The sequence below is a fragment of the Emydura macquarii genome, unplaced genomic scaffold, assembly GCF_026122565.2.
Source record: "Emydura macquarii macquarii isolate MOO-44397 ecotype Brisbane River unplaced genomic scaffold, CSIRO-AGI_Emac_v2 contig_383, whole genome shotgun sequence".
Lineage (NCBI taxonomy): Eukaryota > Metazoa > Chordata > Testudines > Chelidae > Emydura > Emydura macquarii.
The window spans coordinates 2,226,621-2,246,862 of NW_027130520.1; the positions used below are offsets into that span (position 1 = coordinate 2,226,621).

Genomic DNA, 20,242 nt, shown 5'->3' on the forward strand with positions numbered 1-20,242 from the left:
CTCTCTCCCCAAAATGCTTAGAAGCTCCAGATTAGGCTTTTCTACATTGGAGCTGCTGCTCCCCAAGGAAGGGGAGTGTCTCGACATGCCAATCCAACTCTGAGCCCTGTGCCCTGGCAGTGCAAGGGCCAGATGGCTGTGAACAAGTGGGGCCTGTAATGCTGCCTCATGTATAGAACACCACTTTGATGCTGTCCAGTGTTTACAGGCCAGTTTTGCCATTGCCTGAGAGGAGGCAGTGTCACATGGAAGGCACTGCAGCGATAGATCTGGATGGCTGAGGTCACCACACTTCCAATTACCCAATTCAGGAGGAGGAAGAGAGATAAGTTGCTCACTATTGTCCAATCAACTAATTAAATGTAAAGATGGCTAAGGAAGGGGTTGGGAGCAAAGCAAACCAGCATTAATTGCTGCCATGGCAGCAAATGTTCTGGCAGGAAGCTGGAGTACAGGTCATGGCCAGCATAAACTCCACTGCAATGCTGAACCACTTCCAGAACTGCAGAGGAGAGGAGCAGCCCATATGTCACAGAATTGTGGGACACATTGAGTTGCAGAAAACTAAAGCTCTTCTGAAATCACTGCCTCTCTAAAGGAGGCAGTGTTTGACCCTGCTCCTTTAGGATGAAATTAAATAGATGGTTGAATTGGCCTTGATGGAAAAAAAGATTAAGATGAAAAATGTCTTCAGGCCTGGGTTAAGAACACATCAGGAAAATGACACCCTGTGGAAGAACCACCATCATCATCCTTTTTCCAGCCAGTGGGATATCCCAGAAGCTAGCAAGGTCTGTAAACTTCCATTCCTCCTCAGATTTATGCAGATGTGCCATTTTAAGCATGAGTAATCTCAGTACATTCAATGGGACTCACTGCAGAGTCAGGGCCTAGGTCAACAGTACCATCCTAGAAGGGAACTGAAACTTTTTTTTCCATGTGATGGGAAAAAATGGGCAGATGTCTACATGAGAAGCATCAATGCAAACAAGTTGCACTAGCTACTTGGACAAAATGAAGTTGTATGTGCAAACTTTTTCCCCTCTGGGAAGGTACACAATACTCCGATATTTGTAGCTCCTTTGATCAAGACACTATCAGGATAGTAGGTAAAACAACAGGCCCTGCACAAGTACCTACAGCAAACATAGGGCTGGATCCACTCGGTATATTTTACCAGCGCCAATGAGCTCCATTTTCCCCCAAGAACTGAAGCTTCACCTTTTCACAAGGAAACAAGTGGACTGCTTATCACAGTGCTTTAACCAAAAGTAAAGTGGAAAACAAAAAACTCTTCACTCTAAAAGCACACAATCCTAACTAAACAAATCCTGCCAGACTTTAGGTGAGGGGGGGAGGGAAGGAGAAATGAACAAAACTCTCCCTATCTGCTGGAGACATGTAAACGATCAAGCAGGGTCAACCTCTTTTTTCATTGCTTAATTTGGGGCAACAGATGCAACTGTTTCTTAGATGATGGGTCTGTCATAAAAGTTAGACCAGATGGAGAGCTACCTTAATGAAAACAAGACCAAGACACATAAAAAAATATATTAAAAAAAAAATCCTATCTCTAATTTAAATCAGCTATATGCAAAAAGGTATTAAACAACACACCACACAGAAAGAACACAAAAACGGGCAGATTCCTGGTGGAAAGGGAGAATTTAGGAACATTAGTGAAGGTGGCACTATTTATATCCTTGGCATGGGGCAGGCAGAAGCTAGGGGGATGTTCTTGCTCCATTCTGCTGACTGTTCTTATCACTCTTTTCCAGTTTTAGATAGTAACCACGCCACAAATGGTTGTCTGTATTTTGAGCATTAGTACACCTTTGGCCAGATCCTGAACTGGTGTATATTGGCATAGCCCCAATGAAGTCAGTGGTGCTACACTGATTTACACCAGTTGATAATCTAATCCCTTGTATTTGTATCATCTAATCGTTCTTGGTCTTGATACCTTCTTTCTGTGATTTTCATAAATAATCTTATCTAATTATCCAATGTCACTAGTCCAATTTGCCCGGATTGGTTTAGGGATTTAAGAGGCTGTTAAAAGTAGAGGTCATTAGTTCAAGGAATAATTTTTTTCTCATCTTCAGCTGATGAAAGGTTCCTGTGGATCTGAAAAAAATCAGGTATAAGGCAATATCATGAAGAGCCAGTAAAGAATTTCATTACTTTAATCCTCTTGCAGTGGATGTCGGAGTTTTTTTTCAGCATAAGGTCTGTCACTGGAAATGGATGTACCAACTCTGCAAGTGCCAAAGAAATAAAGAACAGAAAACTCACTTTGATTGTCTTTCTTTCCCATACAGTTGCACTCAAGCAGGTCATGGGTAACACAGCTGGAATCTTCATGTAGTATAAAGAGATTTCTAAGTTCCTCACCAGAAAAACGGATGTGTTCAGATGTCTTGGAAAGATCTACGACTGCCCCAGAAAGACCTTGTTTGCTGATCTGTCTCTGATAGATCTTTTCTTCTATTGAGCCTGCATTGAAATTTCTTTAGGTATTTCTAAAGGTAGATTCCAGTTACTTGATAATTGCATAATTGGAAATGCTGGAGTATTACCTTCAGTTAGTAAAAGAATATTCAGAACAAAGCACAGGCATGTGTTTATGCCTTTTGCATCTATGAGAGGTCTCTCTTTATTTTCAGTGACCGAGTCTAATGCAAATGCTTTCATATTCCAAATTGTTTCTACAAGTGCCCCACCATCTTCTTATACTTGCCAAGTGATGCCTCCCTCCAGCCTATGCATTTACATTTATAATATTTCTCACCTGTAGTTAACAGTCTGTAAATATACACAGTGTGTTTCTGACCATCTCCCTAAAGAAGATAAAAAGGTAAGATGTTATTTGTAATCTCATTACATAAAGAGAACATTATCTATAACATTTATTTTTTCTGATCAAGTTCTCAGCACTTGCTAACTCATTAAAAGGACACTGTCAAAATAAAATTTTCCAAAAAATTGTTCTTATCTGTATTACTATTAAAATCTTAGGTTATTAAATCTGAAGTATTTTTTTAAATCTAAGTTGCTTCTACCATTTACTGTGTGTCTCTCACCTTGCTTAGATTACCACATGAAATTAGACTAGTCCATTTAATTTCTCTTAGCTCCAGTTTAACTTGTGGTTTTCAGTATTACCGTACTTGTGTTGGATTTGGGATTCTAACAGTGAGCAGGAGTATTTAAGTTCCATAATCACTTCCCCCACAGTGAAAATATGTCCATTTCTGCTGGGTTTGGAAAATCACCTTTTGCACAAAATCTTTAAATGTCAAAAAAATTACTCAACAGTGTCCATATAAGTGATTTTTGGCAACAATTTCAGGATTATAAGTACATATTCAGCCTATGTGCACACAGCAAAAGTTGCAGTATTTAGCAAGCTGCAATATTTGTGGTTGATTTTACTAGACTGTTTCAAGAAATAAGACCAATAACCACACGATGGCGCCTCTGAGTTCCACTCAGCTATGAGGAAATTAGCATTACTGTACAATCTGAGGTAATTTATTGCAATTGTAAAAGCAAAATTTAAAAAGATTTAAAATTTCTTTAAAAAAGTTTTATCCAAGCCCTCTTACACCAGATAAAATAATACCTACAGAGCTACTACCATAATAATTACAAGAATAGCAGTAACTTTACCTTTGTCTTATAACATTTGCTGCTATTTGAATTTGTCCCTCCTCATGCTACTCAGGACCCCTCCCCTTAGCTCAGATATAGCTGAGCTCCCTCCTCATCGTCACTCACCACACACAATGATCAACAGTTTTACTTTCATTTTCTTTTGGGAAACATAAGAGAGAGCTTATGGCTGTTCTACTAGAAAAATCAAACTCAACAGAAGACGGGGCCATATGAGAGCCCCCTCCACAGGGACCAGAGATTTATTCCTCTACACTTTATATTTCTCATTTCTCCCAATCAGCTGTTCTAATTTAATTTTACCCTGAATATTCAAACTGGGGACAAGCATCTCCTGGCTGAATGTCACAATACAAAAAGAAACCCAACAGCTCATCGATTTGAATAACACAGTTGCATGGGAATCCTGCACATGTGCTTCGGATATGGAAACAAAGCTAATTTAAACAATCTGCCGGGTAAATTTTTCCTCCATATCCCATCATAATTACACTTATCTAGATGCAGGCTGAGCAATATTCAATCATACACCAGTGAGAAGTTTAAGGTCCCATATTTTAGAACCAATCTCATCAATCAAAACCCTATTTGGTCCACATCCCATCCCTGATATACACAACAGTATCAAACCTGAATATCCATGGCTGGATTCTAGTCAGTAAAACACAGAATTAAATGAGATGCTCCAACAAGGTTCAGACCCACACCACCAGCCTTAGAACTCAGAAAAAAGATAAACGCTGACCAGAATTTATTATTAAAACTATCCACAATCTGTAGCCTCTGGGAGATAGGAGTGTGTCCATCAAGTCTTGTGTAAGAGTATCCATAATGTTTACACATCTCTTGCAAAATATTCAATGTCTGGGTATAATTAGATACCAACACAACTCTGTCAATCAGAGAAACAAAGAACTTATTACGCTGTGCATAAGTAGTTGTTTCTAATGAAGCAATCCTATGTTTATTTATTGCAGAAAATGGAAGAAATCAAATCACAACTCAGAAAAAATATTACATCAGCCTGATTTTACTCACCTCTCTTGAAAAATGAAGTATTTTACATTGCAAATGAAGACACACCATACCTACTGTGAAGCAGTCAAATAATTATTTAAAGTTATTTTTCAACAGGATTTTGCTTAATGGATAAACGGGATCAACCATACAGATAGGATTATAAAATTTCTACTTATACAAACTTGATCTTATAACAAGAACTATATGCATTTGAGGAGGATGTTGCCACAAATACTAAATAATGTATATGGCTACACTTAAAGAAAATGTTACTGTGAACATCACCATACAGTTTGCGAGGTTTCTGAGTAGGAATAGCATTACAGATGGGCTAAATTGGAGGCATTTATCTAAAGAAAATACTTCCTCCCCAAACTGGGTTTTGGATAAAATGGGATGAGGAAAAGAGGAGGGCAAAGGACTTTGTAAATATTACAGATATTTGTGGTAAACTTAGTCTTCTGATCTTTTGAACTACTGACCTCCCAGTTACTTCTGCTACATCAATGTTTTTTCTGATACACTTATAACTCCATAATCACTTAGTTTCAGAAATATGCAAACTTAGTGTGTCTCTCTCCCTTTAATCTCTGGGGAAGATTGTAGGAGTGAGTGTAGAGTGAGTGATTGTAGGAGTGATGTGACTGAATTTCCCATTAATCTCTGGGGAAGATTGTAGGAGTGAGTGTAGAGTGAGTGACTGTAGGAGTGATGTGACTGAATTTCCCTTTAATCTCTGGGGAAGATTGTAGGAGTGCGTGTAGAGTGAGTGATTGTAGGAATAATTGAAGAGTGAGAAAAGAGGCAGAGGTATAACATCAGCCACAAATAAATATTAACCACACATGGATGACTTGCTGCGAGCTCTGCCTGGAGGATATAAGTGGGGTTCTGTGAATAGAACTTAGATTATAAAGGTGGTCAAATATTGAAAACAATAAAAAATAACAACTTAAAATTAAAAACTAAGATGTGGAGAAGGAAGGGTGGATTGTGGAAAAAACTGGCAAAGGTCCCCAAATTTAACATTTTTTAATATGCCTGCAACAATTTGTGCTTTAAAGTAATTTTACTGAAACAGTATGGTCTGGAGCTGAACTACCCTGGATACTGGGGTTGCAAACCAAAATATTTCCAAAATGCTGTAAAATCAAAACTACACCCTGGTTTTCTGTTCCTAAATAAGATAAATACATTGTGACCCTTCCATGCCTAGAGTAGCCACTTGAAAATGGCAAGGGCAGGGCAGGCTGCAAAAGGAGAGCAGATTCTCCCAGCGCTGGTGGGTGGCACTGAAGCCAGGCTTCCCAACCAGCCACAAACTGTGCTTCTGATTCCCCCAAACAGGTTATCAGGAAGCCAGTATACAAATACACACAGCACCCTTTAGTGCATTCCAGTCTCCGGCTCCCAGTCAGCCACTAGGTCCAGTAGAGAGACCAGTTTTTTAAACTCTTTACTAAAAAGGTTCCTCCTGACCCCAAAGGGTCAGCCACAGTACCAGATCAATATGAGTTTGGATCTTACCCAAAATACCACACTGCCAGCCAAGCCTTTAGTAACTAAAACTAAAGGCTTATTATAAAAGAAAGAAACAAACTATAAGAGAAATGTTAAAGGGTCAAAGCAAATCAGATACATACAAATGATTGAAAGTCCATATACATCAAGTTTTTGGGAGAATTGTGGAGTTGCAGGCTTGTACAGTTCCTCTGGCATACATCCAGTATCTGGATGGGTCTTAGTCCTTCGGTTCAGTTGCAAGTGAATTGATCCAGAGGTAGGTATGTGTCTATAGCTGAACAGGAACAAAAGACAAAATGGTTTTCCCGGCCACCGCCTTATATACCCCCTGGCCCTGGCCATTTCGTCTCGTGGAATTTTACAGGAACTAAGATGAAGTCCAGAGTCACATGGGCAAGGAGTCCAGAGTCACATGGGCAAGTCCTGGTGACTTATCAGGTATATCCCTGGCTTCTCCCCCTGGGCCCCTTGCACCTGGGAATGTCTTAATGGGCCATTAAGCAGGCTATTGTTTTGCAGCCATCGTGTCTGAGTCGTTACACAGACAGCACAATTTGAAATGCTGATATATCAAACATATCCATAACTTCAGTCTCACATATAACACATGAAGATAAACATCATCATCTTACTTAGCACATTATAGCCTTTCTAACAGTACCTGACATGGCATATCTCACATGAATTATTATGAGTTTGACATACTGATGTCAAACAATATACTAAATGCTCCCCCCCACCAATCCAGCCAACGTGACACCCCCAACGTGAGACTGGTGTAGAAGGGAGTAATCAGAGCTCCTGAGTACACCTCAAAGGCCCCTCTGATCCAGCCAGCGCGACACACATAGGACAGACTGACCAGGGCTGCAGTTGTCTTAATGGAGCTGTTTTTCATATGATGCCCCTCATCGGAGATAAGGAGATTAAATTCTACAGTCTGAATTTAGTCCAAGGAGCACAGCAGCATCTTATAACTGATTATCAGAACTGAATGAAGTGGGGAATTGATTAACTCTTCTACTTTATCTTGGAGAGTATAAATAATAGTTGTATCAGACAGCCAACTCTCTTTGGATTTCAACAATCCTGTTTCCTGATTCTCTGATTTCTGGAGGAATTTCTGTTCCATGACATGAGCCAATCTCCACCTATCCCAGCATCTTGGACTACTTCTTCGCTCTTAATTTACAAAATAAATATGGGAATCCAACATGGCAATACAGAATACTACAACACTGCTGGGCAGCTCATTGTTCTTCCAGTACCCCAAGTCCACTGCCGCATATTATTATGAAGGTGAAAAATACAGACACGCTGTAATAGCTATTTAGGCCTGGTATTGTGGGTAAATTTCAAATAAATAATCATAATAGAGATCATGAAAATGCCCAGGTGACTCCCGGTACATTTATGGTGAGATCACAAGGTGCAGTAGACCAGTTTATGCTGTGATCTTATAAGTTTGCCACATTCTGTTTACCTAAAACTCCCCTTGTAATTTCAGTTCAATTAAGTAGTCTTCACTCTATTATGAGCCACATAGCTTTAGGACAGCATACACAGCACACACAAGTTAGGGTGGCCTAGAACTTGGGACCGAGAATCAGGGATCCATAACCAGCTCCTTGACAACATTCCTGCTCTGCTGTATCCAGCAGAGAATCTAGCCCAAATATTTTATTGACAGTTATGAAAAAAACATGCAGCCTATTTTTTGAATTCTTAATCTCTTTTTACTTCAGACGGCATCAATGTTTCTGTTCAGCTCATGTTTACTTTTCATTTTGGTTTCTTTCCTTAGTTCCTTATTTCAAGGTATAGAAATAAAGAAAAGCGACATTATACGAACTGCCTGTCAGGGTAATGGAGTCTGACCAGCGTGGGAAATCAGATATTTTAGATCTTGAGAGCAGCACTGGGGCACTAAAACAATCAAAAGTTCAATGTAACAAAAGAAAAAGTTTTTGCCAGCTAAGATGGTTAAAAGTAGTCACATCTGCACACACACAACTTATAAAGTGGCAATGACTCAGCCTTTTATTTAAAACCTTGCACCATACCTATTTGATTGTCCATTGAAATCTTTTCGTCCTATTGGACCATCCAAACATGCCATAGATTGTTAATATTTTTTGTGAGATTCAATAGGCTTAGGCATGCTTTTTTATTGTTTATTTTTTAGGGTCCTAATATTTTTAAGTAGTAATAGCTAAAATCGGTTTTGTTGTAAATTACTTTAGACCGATTTTGACGCTATAATAGTGTGTTGCTTTGGGGTTTTTTTGGTTTAATTTACTTGGTGTAAATAAATTACATTATTTGGGCTGGCTTTTTTGGGGGGGTACTTATTTTGTCGACATTGTGAGTTGCCCTTTAAAATTACAGAAAGCCATTATTTTAAGCTTTAAAGCATTTTTTCCATCCACACGGTAGTAGGCAGGAGTACCATTTTGCAACATCTGTCTGCGAGTGCACCATTTTTTTTTTTTTACACTTAGCATGGCACAGCAAACACACAAAGTAAAATCATAATAGCAAGAACACCATAAAACTTTCTTTTACGTTGCATGTTTTGATTTTGTGCTTTCATGTGCTGTGGTGGATCTGTGTGATAACTATTTACAAACAAAACCCACAAAACAAAAGCAGGATTTATAAACTTTATTAGTATTCATTATTTATATATATTTAATTTTTATAATTGCTGTTATTCAGTGACTTGTGAAATTATATTGCATAGTAGAGGAATTGTACAGTGGTATTTTATAATTTTTTTTTCTTATAAATTTTATTGGTTCTGCATTGGGAAGGGCTGGCTTTATTGGAGGGAGAGGGCAATTATGCTTATCACTTTTAATTATTAGGGCATATGGAGCCTGGTTGTAAGTTGTAAGTAGTTGGACTTTAACATTTCTATTTATTAAAGCTATGGTTTATTTAGCCAATTTAGGGCTGGACACATGCCCTTTTTTAATTTTTTTGGACACTATGTACTTAAGAGAGATGTGGGCTCTTCACAAAATAATTGGGGCAGAACTAATAAGGGATTGCCAGTGCCCCAAAGCCCAAACCAATGCCAACATTTTTTTTTTTTTTTTTTAACAAGGGGTAAATGTAGTTTTTGGCCTTTCCAGTACTCAGGAAGCAAATGCCACTGGCTTTTGACCAGAGGGCCCCTTTCGGCTTAAAATAGCTCCTATTCCCTTTGGGGAGTGAGTTAGCTGCAACACGAATGGTTTAGTGTTATCCGGATATGCTAGTGCAGGGGCGGAGGTTACCGCTCGCTTCAGTTTTAATAGGGCCTGATTCTGTTTTGTGCTCCACTTTTAGGGTACTTTTTTCCTCAGTAGTTGGTAGAGTGGCTGTGTCTTTAAGGCAAAATGTTTACATGATTGCAAAGCCATCCTGTGAGACCTAACAAGGATCGCAATGCAGAAATATCAGTGGGTGCTGGCAGTTTACAAATTAGTTCCACTCTCTACTGGTCAGGGGTAATTCCTTTTTGTCCTAACATTGAATCCAAGTATTGGACCTTTTGCTGACACAATTGGGCTTTTTTTTTAAATTAATTTGGAAGCCTGCTTGCTCAATTAGGGAGATTACTTTATTGAGCAAAAGCAGCTGGGCTTTTCAGGTTATATTTCAAATGAGAACATTATTTACATAAGAGATAACATTTATTGTTGCTGTGCACCTATTTTATAATTTTTTAGCCTTCTTTGGGTATTTGTACTGATTCTGGGGTGGTGGATCAGGTCCTACAATAAGAACACAGACAATAAGAACACAGAGGATCCAGGGAACTACAGACCGGTCAGCCTCACCTCAATCCCTGGAAAAATCATGGAGCAGGTCCTTAAGGAATCCATTTTAAGGCACTTGGAAGAGAGGAAGGTGATCAGGAACAGTCAACATGGATTCACCAAGGGAAAGTCATGCCTGACCAACCTGATTGCTTTCTATGATGAGGTGACTGGCTCTGTGGATGTAGGGAAGGCAGTGGATGTGATATACCTTGACTTTAGCAAAGCTTTTGATACTGTCTCTCACAGCATTCTTATCAGCAAATTAAAGAAGTATGGGTTGGATGAATGGACTATAAAATGGATAGAGAACTGGCTAGAGCATAGGGATCAACGAGTAGTGATCAATGGCTCCATGTCTAGCTGGCAACCGGTCACAAGCGGAGTTCCCCAGGGGTCGGTCCTGGGGCCGGTTTTGTTCAACATCTTTATTAATGATCTGGAGGATGGGGTAGATTGCACCCTCAGCAAGTTTGCGGACGACACGAAGCTGGGGGGAGTGGTAGATACCCTGCAAGGTAGGGATAGGATACAGAGTGACCTAAACAAACTGGAGGATTGGGCCAAAAGAAATCTGATGCGGTTCAACAAAAACAAGTGCAGAGTCCTCCACTTAGGAAGGAAGAATCCCATGCACAGCTATAGACTGGGGACCGACGAGCTGGGCAGGAGTTCTGCAGAAAAGGACCTGGGGGTAACAGTGGATAAAAAGCTGGATATGAGTCAGCAGTGTGCCCTGGTTGTCAAGAAGGCTAATGGCATATTGGGCTGCATTAGGAGGGGCATTGCCAGCAGGTCACGGGAAGTGATTATTCCCCTCTATTCAGCATTGGTGAGGCCGCATTTAGAATATTGTGTCCAGTTTTGGGCCCCCCACTAAAAAAGGATGTGGACAAGTTGGAGAGAGTCCAGCGGAGGGCAACGAAAATGATTAGGGGGCTGGAGCACAGGACTTATGAGGAGAGGCTGAGGGAACTGGGCTTGTTTAGTCTGCAAAAGAGAAGAAATGAGGGGGGATTTGATAGCGGCCTTTAACTAACTGAAAGGGGGTTCCAGGGAGGATGGGGCTAGGCTGTTCTCGGTGGTGGCAGATGACAGAACAAGGAGCAACGGTCTCAAGTTGCAGGGCGGGACATCTAGGTTGGACATTAGGAAAAAGTTTTTCACTAGGAGGGTGGTGAAGCACTGGAATGGGTTACCTAGGGAGGTGGTGGAATCTCCATCCTTAGAGGTTTTTAAGATGAGGCTTGACAAAACCCTGGCTGGGATGATATAGCTGAAGTTAGTCCTGCTTTGAGCAGGGGGTTGGACTAGTTGACCTCCTGAGGTCCCTTCCAACTCTAATATTCTATGATTCTATGATTCACCCGGCTACAATCCAATTTATTTTTGGCCCATGCTTGTGGGTGTGCCTGTACTATGTTAGCAACATTTAGGGAATACCACTTTGCTGTAACTGAGAGCAGCTATGGTGCTTTAAGAGCTGCCACCCTGTGCGCAGCTGCAACAACGTTAGGAATTCTCAATTAAATCTACAACACCCAATTAGCTAAATCAACAACAGCCTGCATTTTAAGCATACAATTCATGCCCAAAATAGCTTTTTTTCCAGCAAGTGCCAAACCAAAAAACTCTGTCCATGTTTTCCTTACAATGGTTTAAGTAAGGGGATGAGAGAGGGGCATATTTATACTGGAACCTTTAAACTTCTCTAACCTCTATCAGTGATTTCCGTTTAACTTGACCGTTGATGGAACTAAGCGGTCATTAGTCAATGAAATAGTGGCACCAGAGTTACCACCCTGTGCGCAGCTGCAAAAATTCTAGGAATTCCCAGTTCAATTTACAACACTTAATTAGCTAAATTAATTTACAATTTATGCCCAGAATAACTGCTTCTCAGCATCTGCCAAACCAAAACATTTTATGTTTTTCTTACAATGGTGTAGGTAGGGAACGAGAGAGGAGCATATTTATACTGGAACCTTTAAACTTCTTTTACTTTTGCCGGTGATTTTTTTTTTTAACTGGATTGTTGCAGGAACTAAGTGGTCATTAATTAATGAAATAATGGTACCAGTATTTACAAGCATACGCTGTGCCAATGCCCCCTGTTCAAAATTCACCCAAATAGTGGGTTGTTCCCATTTATTAGATGTTAAAGTTGCCACATATATCAGGGGACTTGGAGATGCCTGCCCCCGCTATGCCTCTGAGGGCTTCCCCTCAGGAGGTGGGGTCAGCCATTGACCCTCATCAGCACATTTTTTCAGAGTTTGATACTTCCTTTTTTTTTTTTGGCAAATTAGGTCAGCCAGCTGCTTATTTGATTTTGCCATTAATTAGAACTTTAGGGGCATATTAGAAAACTTGATTTCACAATACCCAGCACAGGGAATTGATCCTTCCCGGCCTTGCCCTTGGCCACGCCCTTTGTTAACTCCCTCAGGGACTGAATTACTTTCCTTACTATTTTTATTTTGAAAGGTGATCTGAGCAGCCGCTTTTCCTCCCATCTGTGCAGGAGCTTTCCCTTTGTGTTTATCAGGGAAGGCTTGGCTCACTAGTAAATTAACTTGCTGAACTCTCTGGAACAGTGCCTTCCACATTATAGCTGATAAATTCAGAGTACCCAAAGCAACTTTTATTTGCGGACGTAGACCTTTTATTGAACGAGTTGGAAAGTCTGTGTTCATAAGGTCTTGACCATCCTTTTTATGCCCCATACCTTGCCCTAGGATTTTTTTACATTGTAAATAAGCATCAGGGCATTTCTTTAGGGCTTGCTGCCCCAAATATAAATGCACCTCAATGTGCTTCCCAGGATCTAAAAACCTTTCTTATAAAAACCTTAAAAACATCTCTTATAAGGGTACCCCTCTTTGCTCTTTTTTCCCTCTGTATTTCCACAGGAAGTCCCAAAAAGGTGTCTAATGGATGACATTCCCTTAAGAGCAAGGCATAATTACTATAATTTAACTGAGGCACTGTGGTAAGCTGTGCAAACCAGGCAATCACATTGTTAGGGATGATATTTTTAAAAGACTATTTTAATGCTTGCACTTGCTTAGGTTTCAATATTTTATTTATTGCAGTGGTAGTGTGAGTGGTGCGCTCCTCCTCCCCTTCTCCGACAGTCGCTGTTTTGGTCTTCACAAGCAGAGTACCATGGGCACAGTAGCCCATGGTGTGTTTTTTCCACCCATCTGCTTCATTATTTGCCTGAGGGGAGCATAGGGAGAAAGACATCCCACACTCTGAGCTGACTGGTTCTCATCCAATACAGCCTCTGCACAAGAGAGAGCTAACAGATCAAAATCCTGCATACCAATGCTTTCTGCACCATCACAATCTCCATTTGCCTGCCTGGCAGCAATAATTGCCGACAAACAGCATGGGACAGACCCTCAGTTTCACTAAGGTCTTTTTTTCTTTTTAAGGACAATGCAAACCGCAGCCTGCACATCCTCACATTTTGCTTCCCAGATATGAGCTGTTTCCTGACCTTGACATGCTGTCAATTGTTCACGCAGCTCCTTGTTTTCTTTGGTTAACTTTCCTAACTCTTCATTAAGGGTTTTAGATACTAAAAAGAGCCTATGTAAAGCAGCCAAGCATTTTTTCTTACACTTAGGCTTTGTTTTTATGAATTGTTCTCACTGGAGCATCAAGTCTACATATGCCGTTTTACCCTTAAATGTTCCTTCAGACCATAGATCTTTTCCCAGATCATCCACAAAAGCTTCCATATCTGAGACTGATTCTAGCAAAAGGAGAGCAGGAGTGGCAATCCCTTGAGTGCCTGACTCACGACACGTTCCTGTAGAGGACATAATGCCCTCCTCCTGAAGCCAAATATAGATACAGCTTCGTGGAGAACCGTGCCAGACAGCTTGTTACCCTGCTGATATGCAGTGAGAGAAACCCTTGCACTGTACACCTCAAAGATAGTCTCACGCACAACTAATCGATCCCACTCAGGGATGCCAATTGTTGATACTGGACGCTTAGTGATCAGTGTGAATATCAGTGAGAGACGGTACACCCGATTTGCAGATCAATAAGGTTTAATGTGTAAGGTTTTCTGTAGATATACTAGTTGAATACAAAGCTTAAAATTAACTACATTATATTTACTAAGCCTGCAGAGCTAAGCAGTTACTCAGAAGGCTGTATACAGGAACAACTTTTTTTAAGGGCCCCATCAGGGAGTCAGTGGATCCTCTGATCTGACCGGCTGCACTTCCTGCTGAGATAGGTGTGGATGGTGAGTGCCCCTTTGTTTAAGTGGTAACTTTTTATATTTTTCTATAAACAATTCAATTTATTTAGCACATATAATAATAAATATGAAGTTAATTATTTACATTGGGTTTTTACTCTTGACTACATTTTATTTTTACTATGATAATTGGGGTTGTTAAAACAACATTTGGTGATAGGAGGGGTGGTGTAAAAATATGCCCCTTGGCAATGGAAAAGTGTACCCCCAGACGTTCAAGGATAACTTGTTGTTCCCATCACCGTTATCTATGTGCAGCTGCAAGCATACATGTTGTGTATTTCGTCTTGTTATGTGCCGTGGTATGCAGAAACTGAAACATCTGCAAGGTTACTCAGTTTTGACAACCGGAAGATGTCATGCTACACGGGTCAGAATAGCCAAGCAAGCAACTGAAGCTATGCTTGGGCTGTAGGACAGTGGTCAGGCAACTCAAATTGCACTGGCCTCCAACACCCTCCATAAACTTATCAAACTCAGTCTTGAAGCCAGTTAGATTTTTAGCCCTCACTGCTCCCCTTGGAGTTTTTTGCTCCTATTCAAAACACACATTAATTTTAGGTCAATGTTTAAGTAACAACTATATGTAAATCTATAATACCTCTTCTAAGGTCTTTGCCTTCAATATCTTTCAGTATCACAGACTTTCCTTTTGCAATAAGAACAGCATCGCCTTCCCATTTCTTGTGTTTTTTCTTTGATGACTTACACCACACAACACTAAAGTATTTTGTAAAACAGTGAGGTTCGTCTTCCCATTTCCCGGGTCTTGCTATTTCTGGTGTTGGCACGTACACTGGATCTAAAAAGAAGTAAAATGACAAAGAATATCAAAAGATCTCTGTTAATTTAGAAAAAAAAATTTTTTTTTAAACAGCACTATCATCAACCAAGGGTAGTCTGTGCATTTTCTGCTATACAAATGTAAGATGACAGTTCCTGTTCCAAGTAGCTTACAATCTAATTGACACAGAGACAAAATGATTCAGACTCAAAACAACGTATGCGGATGCAAGCTCAAAGAGGCATTGATTTTATTAAATACTGTGTGGAAAACATATGCTTTAAGGAAATGTTTTCAAGTAGGAGGACAGCTATTTAGTCCATGAGAAAGAGGTAGTTCCAGGTGTAGAGGTAAAAAATGTACTCAGTTGGTTTTATGGCAGCTGGGGCTGGGGCTGAAGAGACCCACTCGAGAGAGACAATCTTTGCAGCAGTTGTCACATTTAAAGGTGGTGTTTCGATCCTTTGAGCTCTGCCTTCTGCAAGATCTTTTCTCCTCTGCTAAGATGGATTGCTTCCTCTCGTAGCTTTGGAGACTTTTATTAAGCTCTTGTTTCCAAAGGTTGAGATCCTAAGTGGAATCTTCCCAGTTATCCATATCCATGTCCATTTCTTTGAGGTCTCGCTTGCACACATCCTTGAAATGTAATTTTGGGCGTCCGTTAGATCTTTTTTCCAGAGGCCAATTCACCACAGAGAATGTGCTTTGGTGTGCACCCCATCATTCATTCGGCACTCGTGCCCAAACCAGCAGAGTTTAAGGAGTGTTTGCATGCTGGCCCGCTTGAGCACCTCAGTGTTGTGACTCTGTCCTTCCAGTATTAGCTGGTAGTATGCAAGTATTAGGTGAATATAAATAGGTTAATAACTTTATGGATTCTCAATATTGCAGGCAACAGTTGTCTGAACTATTGAATAAAGACTAAGATCACATGCCTTCCAAGAGTTACAAGTCTGGCATGAGTCAAGTAACCGTAGAGAAGGTCTGCAGCATTATCTGGAGAAAAATCTATAACATTCCTTTTCAGCAGAGCACATGTACACAACATCAAAGTGAGAATTATACTGATTTTCATTAAAAGACCCTTGCATGCTGGTCAAGGCTTTATCAGTTTGGTGCTTTGATTCCATCTGCGATTCAGCACTATACAGATTTGACACTTAAAGATGAACTCTTCATATGTGCTTATACTTAGACCAGAAGCAGCAAATGTAAAACTCCACCTATAATAATGACCTGAGAAAAAAGAATCAAACAACCTGTACATCTAATGGTAATTTTTTTTAAAATTGCAAAACATTTTTATCTGAACTGCCTAAAAATTAATGTAAATGAGCTGATGAATGTTAATTGTACTGTTAATAAAATTATATATATGCCATATATTTTATTCATTGATAAGAGATTCTCATCCCACAGCACTTCACAAATTTCAGCCCCCGTCCTAAAAACAGATCCACTCCCATGGTTCTTTCTGTGTGTGTGCCGAGTCCCTGAAGTAAATATGTGAATAAATCTCTTCACATGCTCAATCTATACACATGGATCACTTCATCCACCACAGAAATGCCTGCACCTCACAGATGCAACAAAGCACCTCTTTTAGAATACACAGCAACACTACACAATAACTGGAAGCAAAAACAAAAGACTCGTCTTTTCTACTTGAATATACAGGGAGAATTTAGTGTAGGTGAAGTATGGGAATTTGACCAATATACATAAATAAATCCTTGCACTTTTGCAAAAAAGTACTAAAAAACCATCAGTGGCCAGAAGTAGTCAGGATGGTGGGTTTTTGTTTTTGTCTGATCCTGATGACAGCAGGTACAGCAATACAATGCTCTTATCATGATGGTGGGGCACTGGTTCAGTACCAACATAGCCCTTACAAATGAGTTCACAGAGCCTTCATATCCATTTTATGGTCACTACTTTTTACCCTACTGATTCTACTTAAAAATCTACATGGGTATTCTTAGTGTGAACCACCAGTTAATTAGCATCCAGGCCAATATTAATCCCTCAAATATTTGTTTTATATACCTACTTTACAGCAACATAGAAAACAAAAATAGGTTATAATGATAACTTAGGAAACTATTAGCTTTTGGAAATGAGATTTTTGCAACAAACAGTTCTTGAAGCAATTCACCCTAGAGTGAAGAAAACCAGATAACAGTGTCCAATATAACACCCATACACACAGTGAGAAAACTAAAGATTAGGTAAAACTTACTTCAGTCATGCATCTGATGAAGTGGGTTGCAGCCAACAAAAGCTTATGCCCACAGAAATTTGTTAGTCTTTAAGGTGCTACAGGACTCTCGTTGTTTTTGCCATATTTTTTAGCATTTTCACATGTTAAGAAGCAATGATTACTTACAGAGTGGCTGACAATATTACTGGAGGAGAAGGAGTAATGTTTCCAAACCAAGTTACATAATTATGATTTACATAAATGTGATCCATTCAACAGTTCAAGCAGAAATATAATGTTTATTATAAAACTCAACAAAGTTGGTGCATGCTTTGCACCCAGCATGCACAGAAAGCACACTGTGCCAAAGGAGGGAAATTCATTCCTGTGGCAGGTAAATGGTGGTTACTGTTTTGTCCTTGCTTGTTTTAGACAACAGGAAGCAGTTTTAAATTACAGGTGCTTCAAAGCAAATTCACAAACATGAACTTCTTGCAGGAAACCACAGACTAATGCTGCTTTGGGAAAACTTTACTTTGTAACAGTCCTGCCCATTTTTGGTGCTAAACTGACCTCGCATATATGGAGGCATACAGACATGGAGATATAGCAGCTTTGTACCAACACACTCTGAGTCTCATGCAATTCCCCAGGGACCTCTACTATCTTTTACACCAGTGTAAACTCTTCTACTGGCATTTGTTGCACAGATTTCTCCAGACCCTTTAAAAACCTAAGTGACATAGGATTAAGAAAATACTGAGTGACCCATAATTGAAAGGTGGAAAATGGAGATAGCTGCTAGGTGAACTCTGGTGGAACTAACAGATAAGCCTTGTTGTTTCAAGTGGGACAAGTAGCCCGAAAACGTTGGCTCGAGGTGCAAGGAAAAATTCCCTTCTACTCTGACCATAAAGAGAATCATATCTACTTCAGCTGGTAAGCATATCTAGCTGATGGTTTCTACTATTCAGGAGGATGTTTTTCACATTCCCCAAACACTCCACCTCCTAAGGTGCTAACCATGGAGCACCCAGGCCATCAGATGGAGACCAGTGGGGTTGGGATACACGAGGTGACCGTGGTCCTGAGAGATCAGTTCAGGATCTGAAGGCAGTGTCAAAGGAGCCCAAGCGGATAGGCTCAGCACACTGAAGAGCCAATGCTGGTAGAGCTACATTGGGGCTATGAGGATCATGCAAGCATGATCGCGCTTAAGCCTGAGCAACACCCTCGGAAGAAGTGATATGGGGGAAGAGGCATGCAGCACCTTGTCCTTCCAAGACTATAGGAAAATGACTGTCAGAGATCCCTGACTGAGAACTGCCCTGGAACAAAAGACCTGGCACTTTGAAAAGATACGTTGCAAACAATCTATGTGAGGGACACCAAGGTTTGAAAAATCAATCTCATGATCTCCAGCCTGAGAGACAGCAGAGATCACAAATGAAGGATCGGCTCAGGCAATCCACCAAGCTGTTCTGAGCACCCAGAAAGTGGGAAGCTTTGAGATGGCTTACGGTAAGGATGCCCTGATTACTGTAGAATCCATAACCACCCCTATAAATTCTATTTTCTTAACTAAGGAGAACATTGATTTCTCCTTGTTTATCAACAGAACTGGAACACTGAAGAGGGATTAGATTCTGGAGAGACTGACTTCTACTTGGAGCCTGGATTGACCTCATACCAGCCAGATGTTCTGATAAGGAAATACCTGTACCTCTGCTTTCCTTAGGATTGCAGCCACCACTGCCATGCATTCTGTAAATACCTGCAGGACAACAGACAGGCCAAAAGGTGGGACTGTAAACTGAAAATGTGTGTTGTTGACTAGAAATACTAGGAATCTCCTGTCATATTGATGAACAGCCACATGGAAATACGCATCCTTCAAATCAAGGGCAGAGTACCAGTTGCCAGGATCCAGGGAGGGGTGATGGACCATATGAAACATTGTTTTCTTTACATATATATGTAGATTTTGCAGATCTAAGATGGTTCTATGTCCTCCCTTTTGCCTTTGGAATCAAGAAGTAATGTGAATAAAAACTCTTCCCTCAGAGAAGAAGAGGAACCTCCTCTAAAGCTCCCAAATGGAAGAGAAACTTGATCTTATGGAGGAGGACAGTCTCGTGAAAGTGGTTCCTGGGGAGGGCTGGGGATAGGGGGTGGAAGGGAAGTGATGAGCCTCAACTAAAACACAGTGAAGCTTTGTTTCGTCCACAGTTCAGTTTTCCTCACAGAAGGATGCAAATAAAGTGCAGAGTGTAACTCTCCTCTACAATACCCTTAGATCTCATCAATTTGTGGTAACTTGGGACAGCCAGTTAGAAAAAATGGAGGAAGAAACTGGCAAGTGTGGATCTGGTACTCTGTCCTCAATGATGGAGTCAAACAGACTGCTTGGGATTTCTAGACTGCCTCCAGGAACCTGCTGCAGATGAAAACTAAAGAGGTAGAGGTTTCCTCCTATGGTTTATTCCCCCCTTTCCTGGAATGGTCTGGCTGCCAAGGCAGGAAGAGCAAGTATCTACAGAGAGACTGAGGGTGGAATTGCTTTCTTTTAGGGAAAGGAGTGTAAATTCCCAGTGATTTCAGAGTGGCCTTCAAATACTTGACACTGTGGAGCCTCTCATCTACCATCTGTGAGAAGAGGGAAGGATCTTCAAAGAGAAGGTCCTGGATAGTCTGCTGATGACCTGCAGGACGACTGACAATTGAAGCCATGAATAACCAGGCATAGCTATTCTGGATGCCATGGCTCTGGCTGCAGCATCTGCCCCGTCTAAGGCAGTTTGCAGAGACGTCTTCGTAATGATAGTAAACCAGGTGCCAGCTCAGATTAGAATCCCAGATCAATTCACTTGTCTTGATACAGATCAAAGTATTAAATGTAAGTGTGTGTATCCAGATGTTTAAACTTCATGAAAACTAGTGGACTGTTACTT

The 20,242-nt window shown here is 40.4% G+C and overlaps 1 protein-coding gene across 7 annotated transcripts in view; it reads right to left on the minus strand.

Moving 5' to 3' along the window:
• Positions 1-6,320: 6,320 nt before the first annotated feature.
• LOC137145697 (DNA repair and recombination protein RAD54B-like) overlaps positions 6,321-20,242 on the minus strand; it is an 85,000-nt gene continuing 71,078 nt past the window's right edge. For 5 of the 7 annotated variants that reach the window (XM_067536625.1, XM_067536615.1, XM_067536606.1 and 2 more), the window contains exons 4-5: positions 14,909-15,109; positions 13,104-13,314 (exon numbers count right to left, since the gene is read on the minus strand). In XM_067536625.1, the coding sequence (XP_067392726.1) occupies positions 13,178-13,314; positions 14,909-15,109 (338 nt within the window). In that variant the 3' untranslated portion in view covers positions 13,104-13,177. Of the gene's footprint in view, positions 6,494-13,103; positions 13,315-14,908; positions 15,110-20,242 lie in introns of those variants that run through there. The other 2 variants (XM_067536632.1, XM_067536643.1) reach the window with 2 other exon arrangements.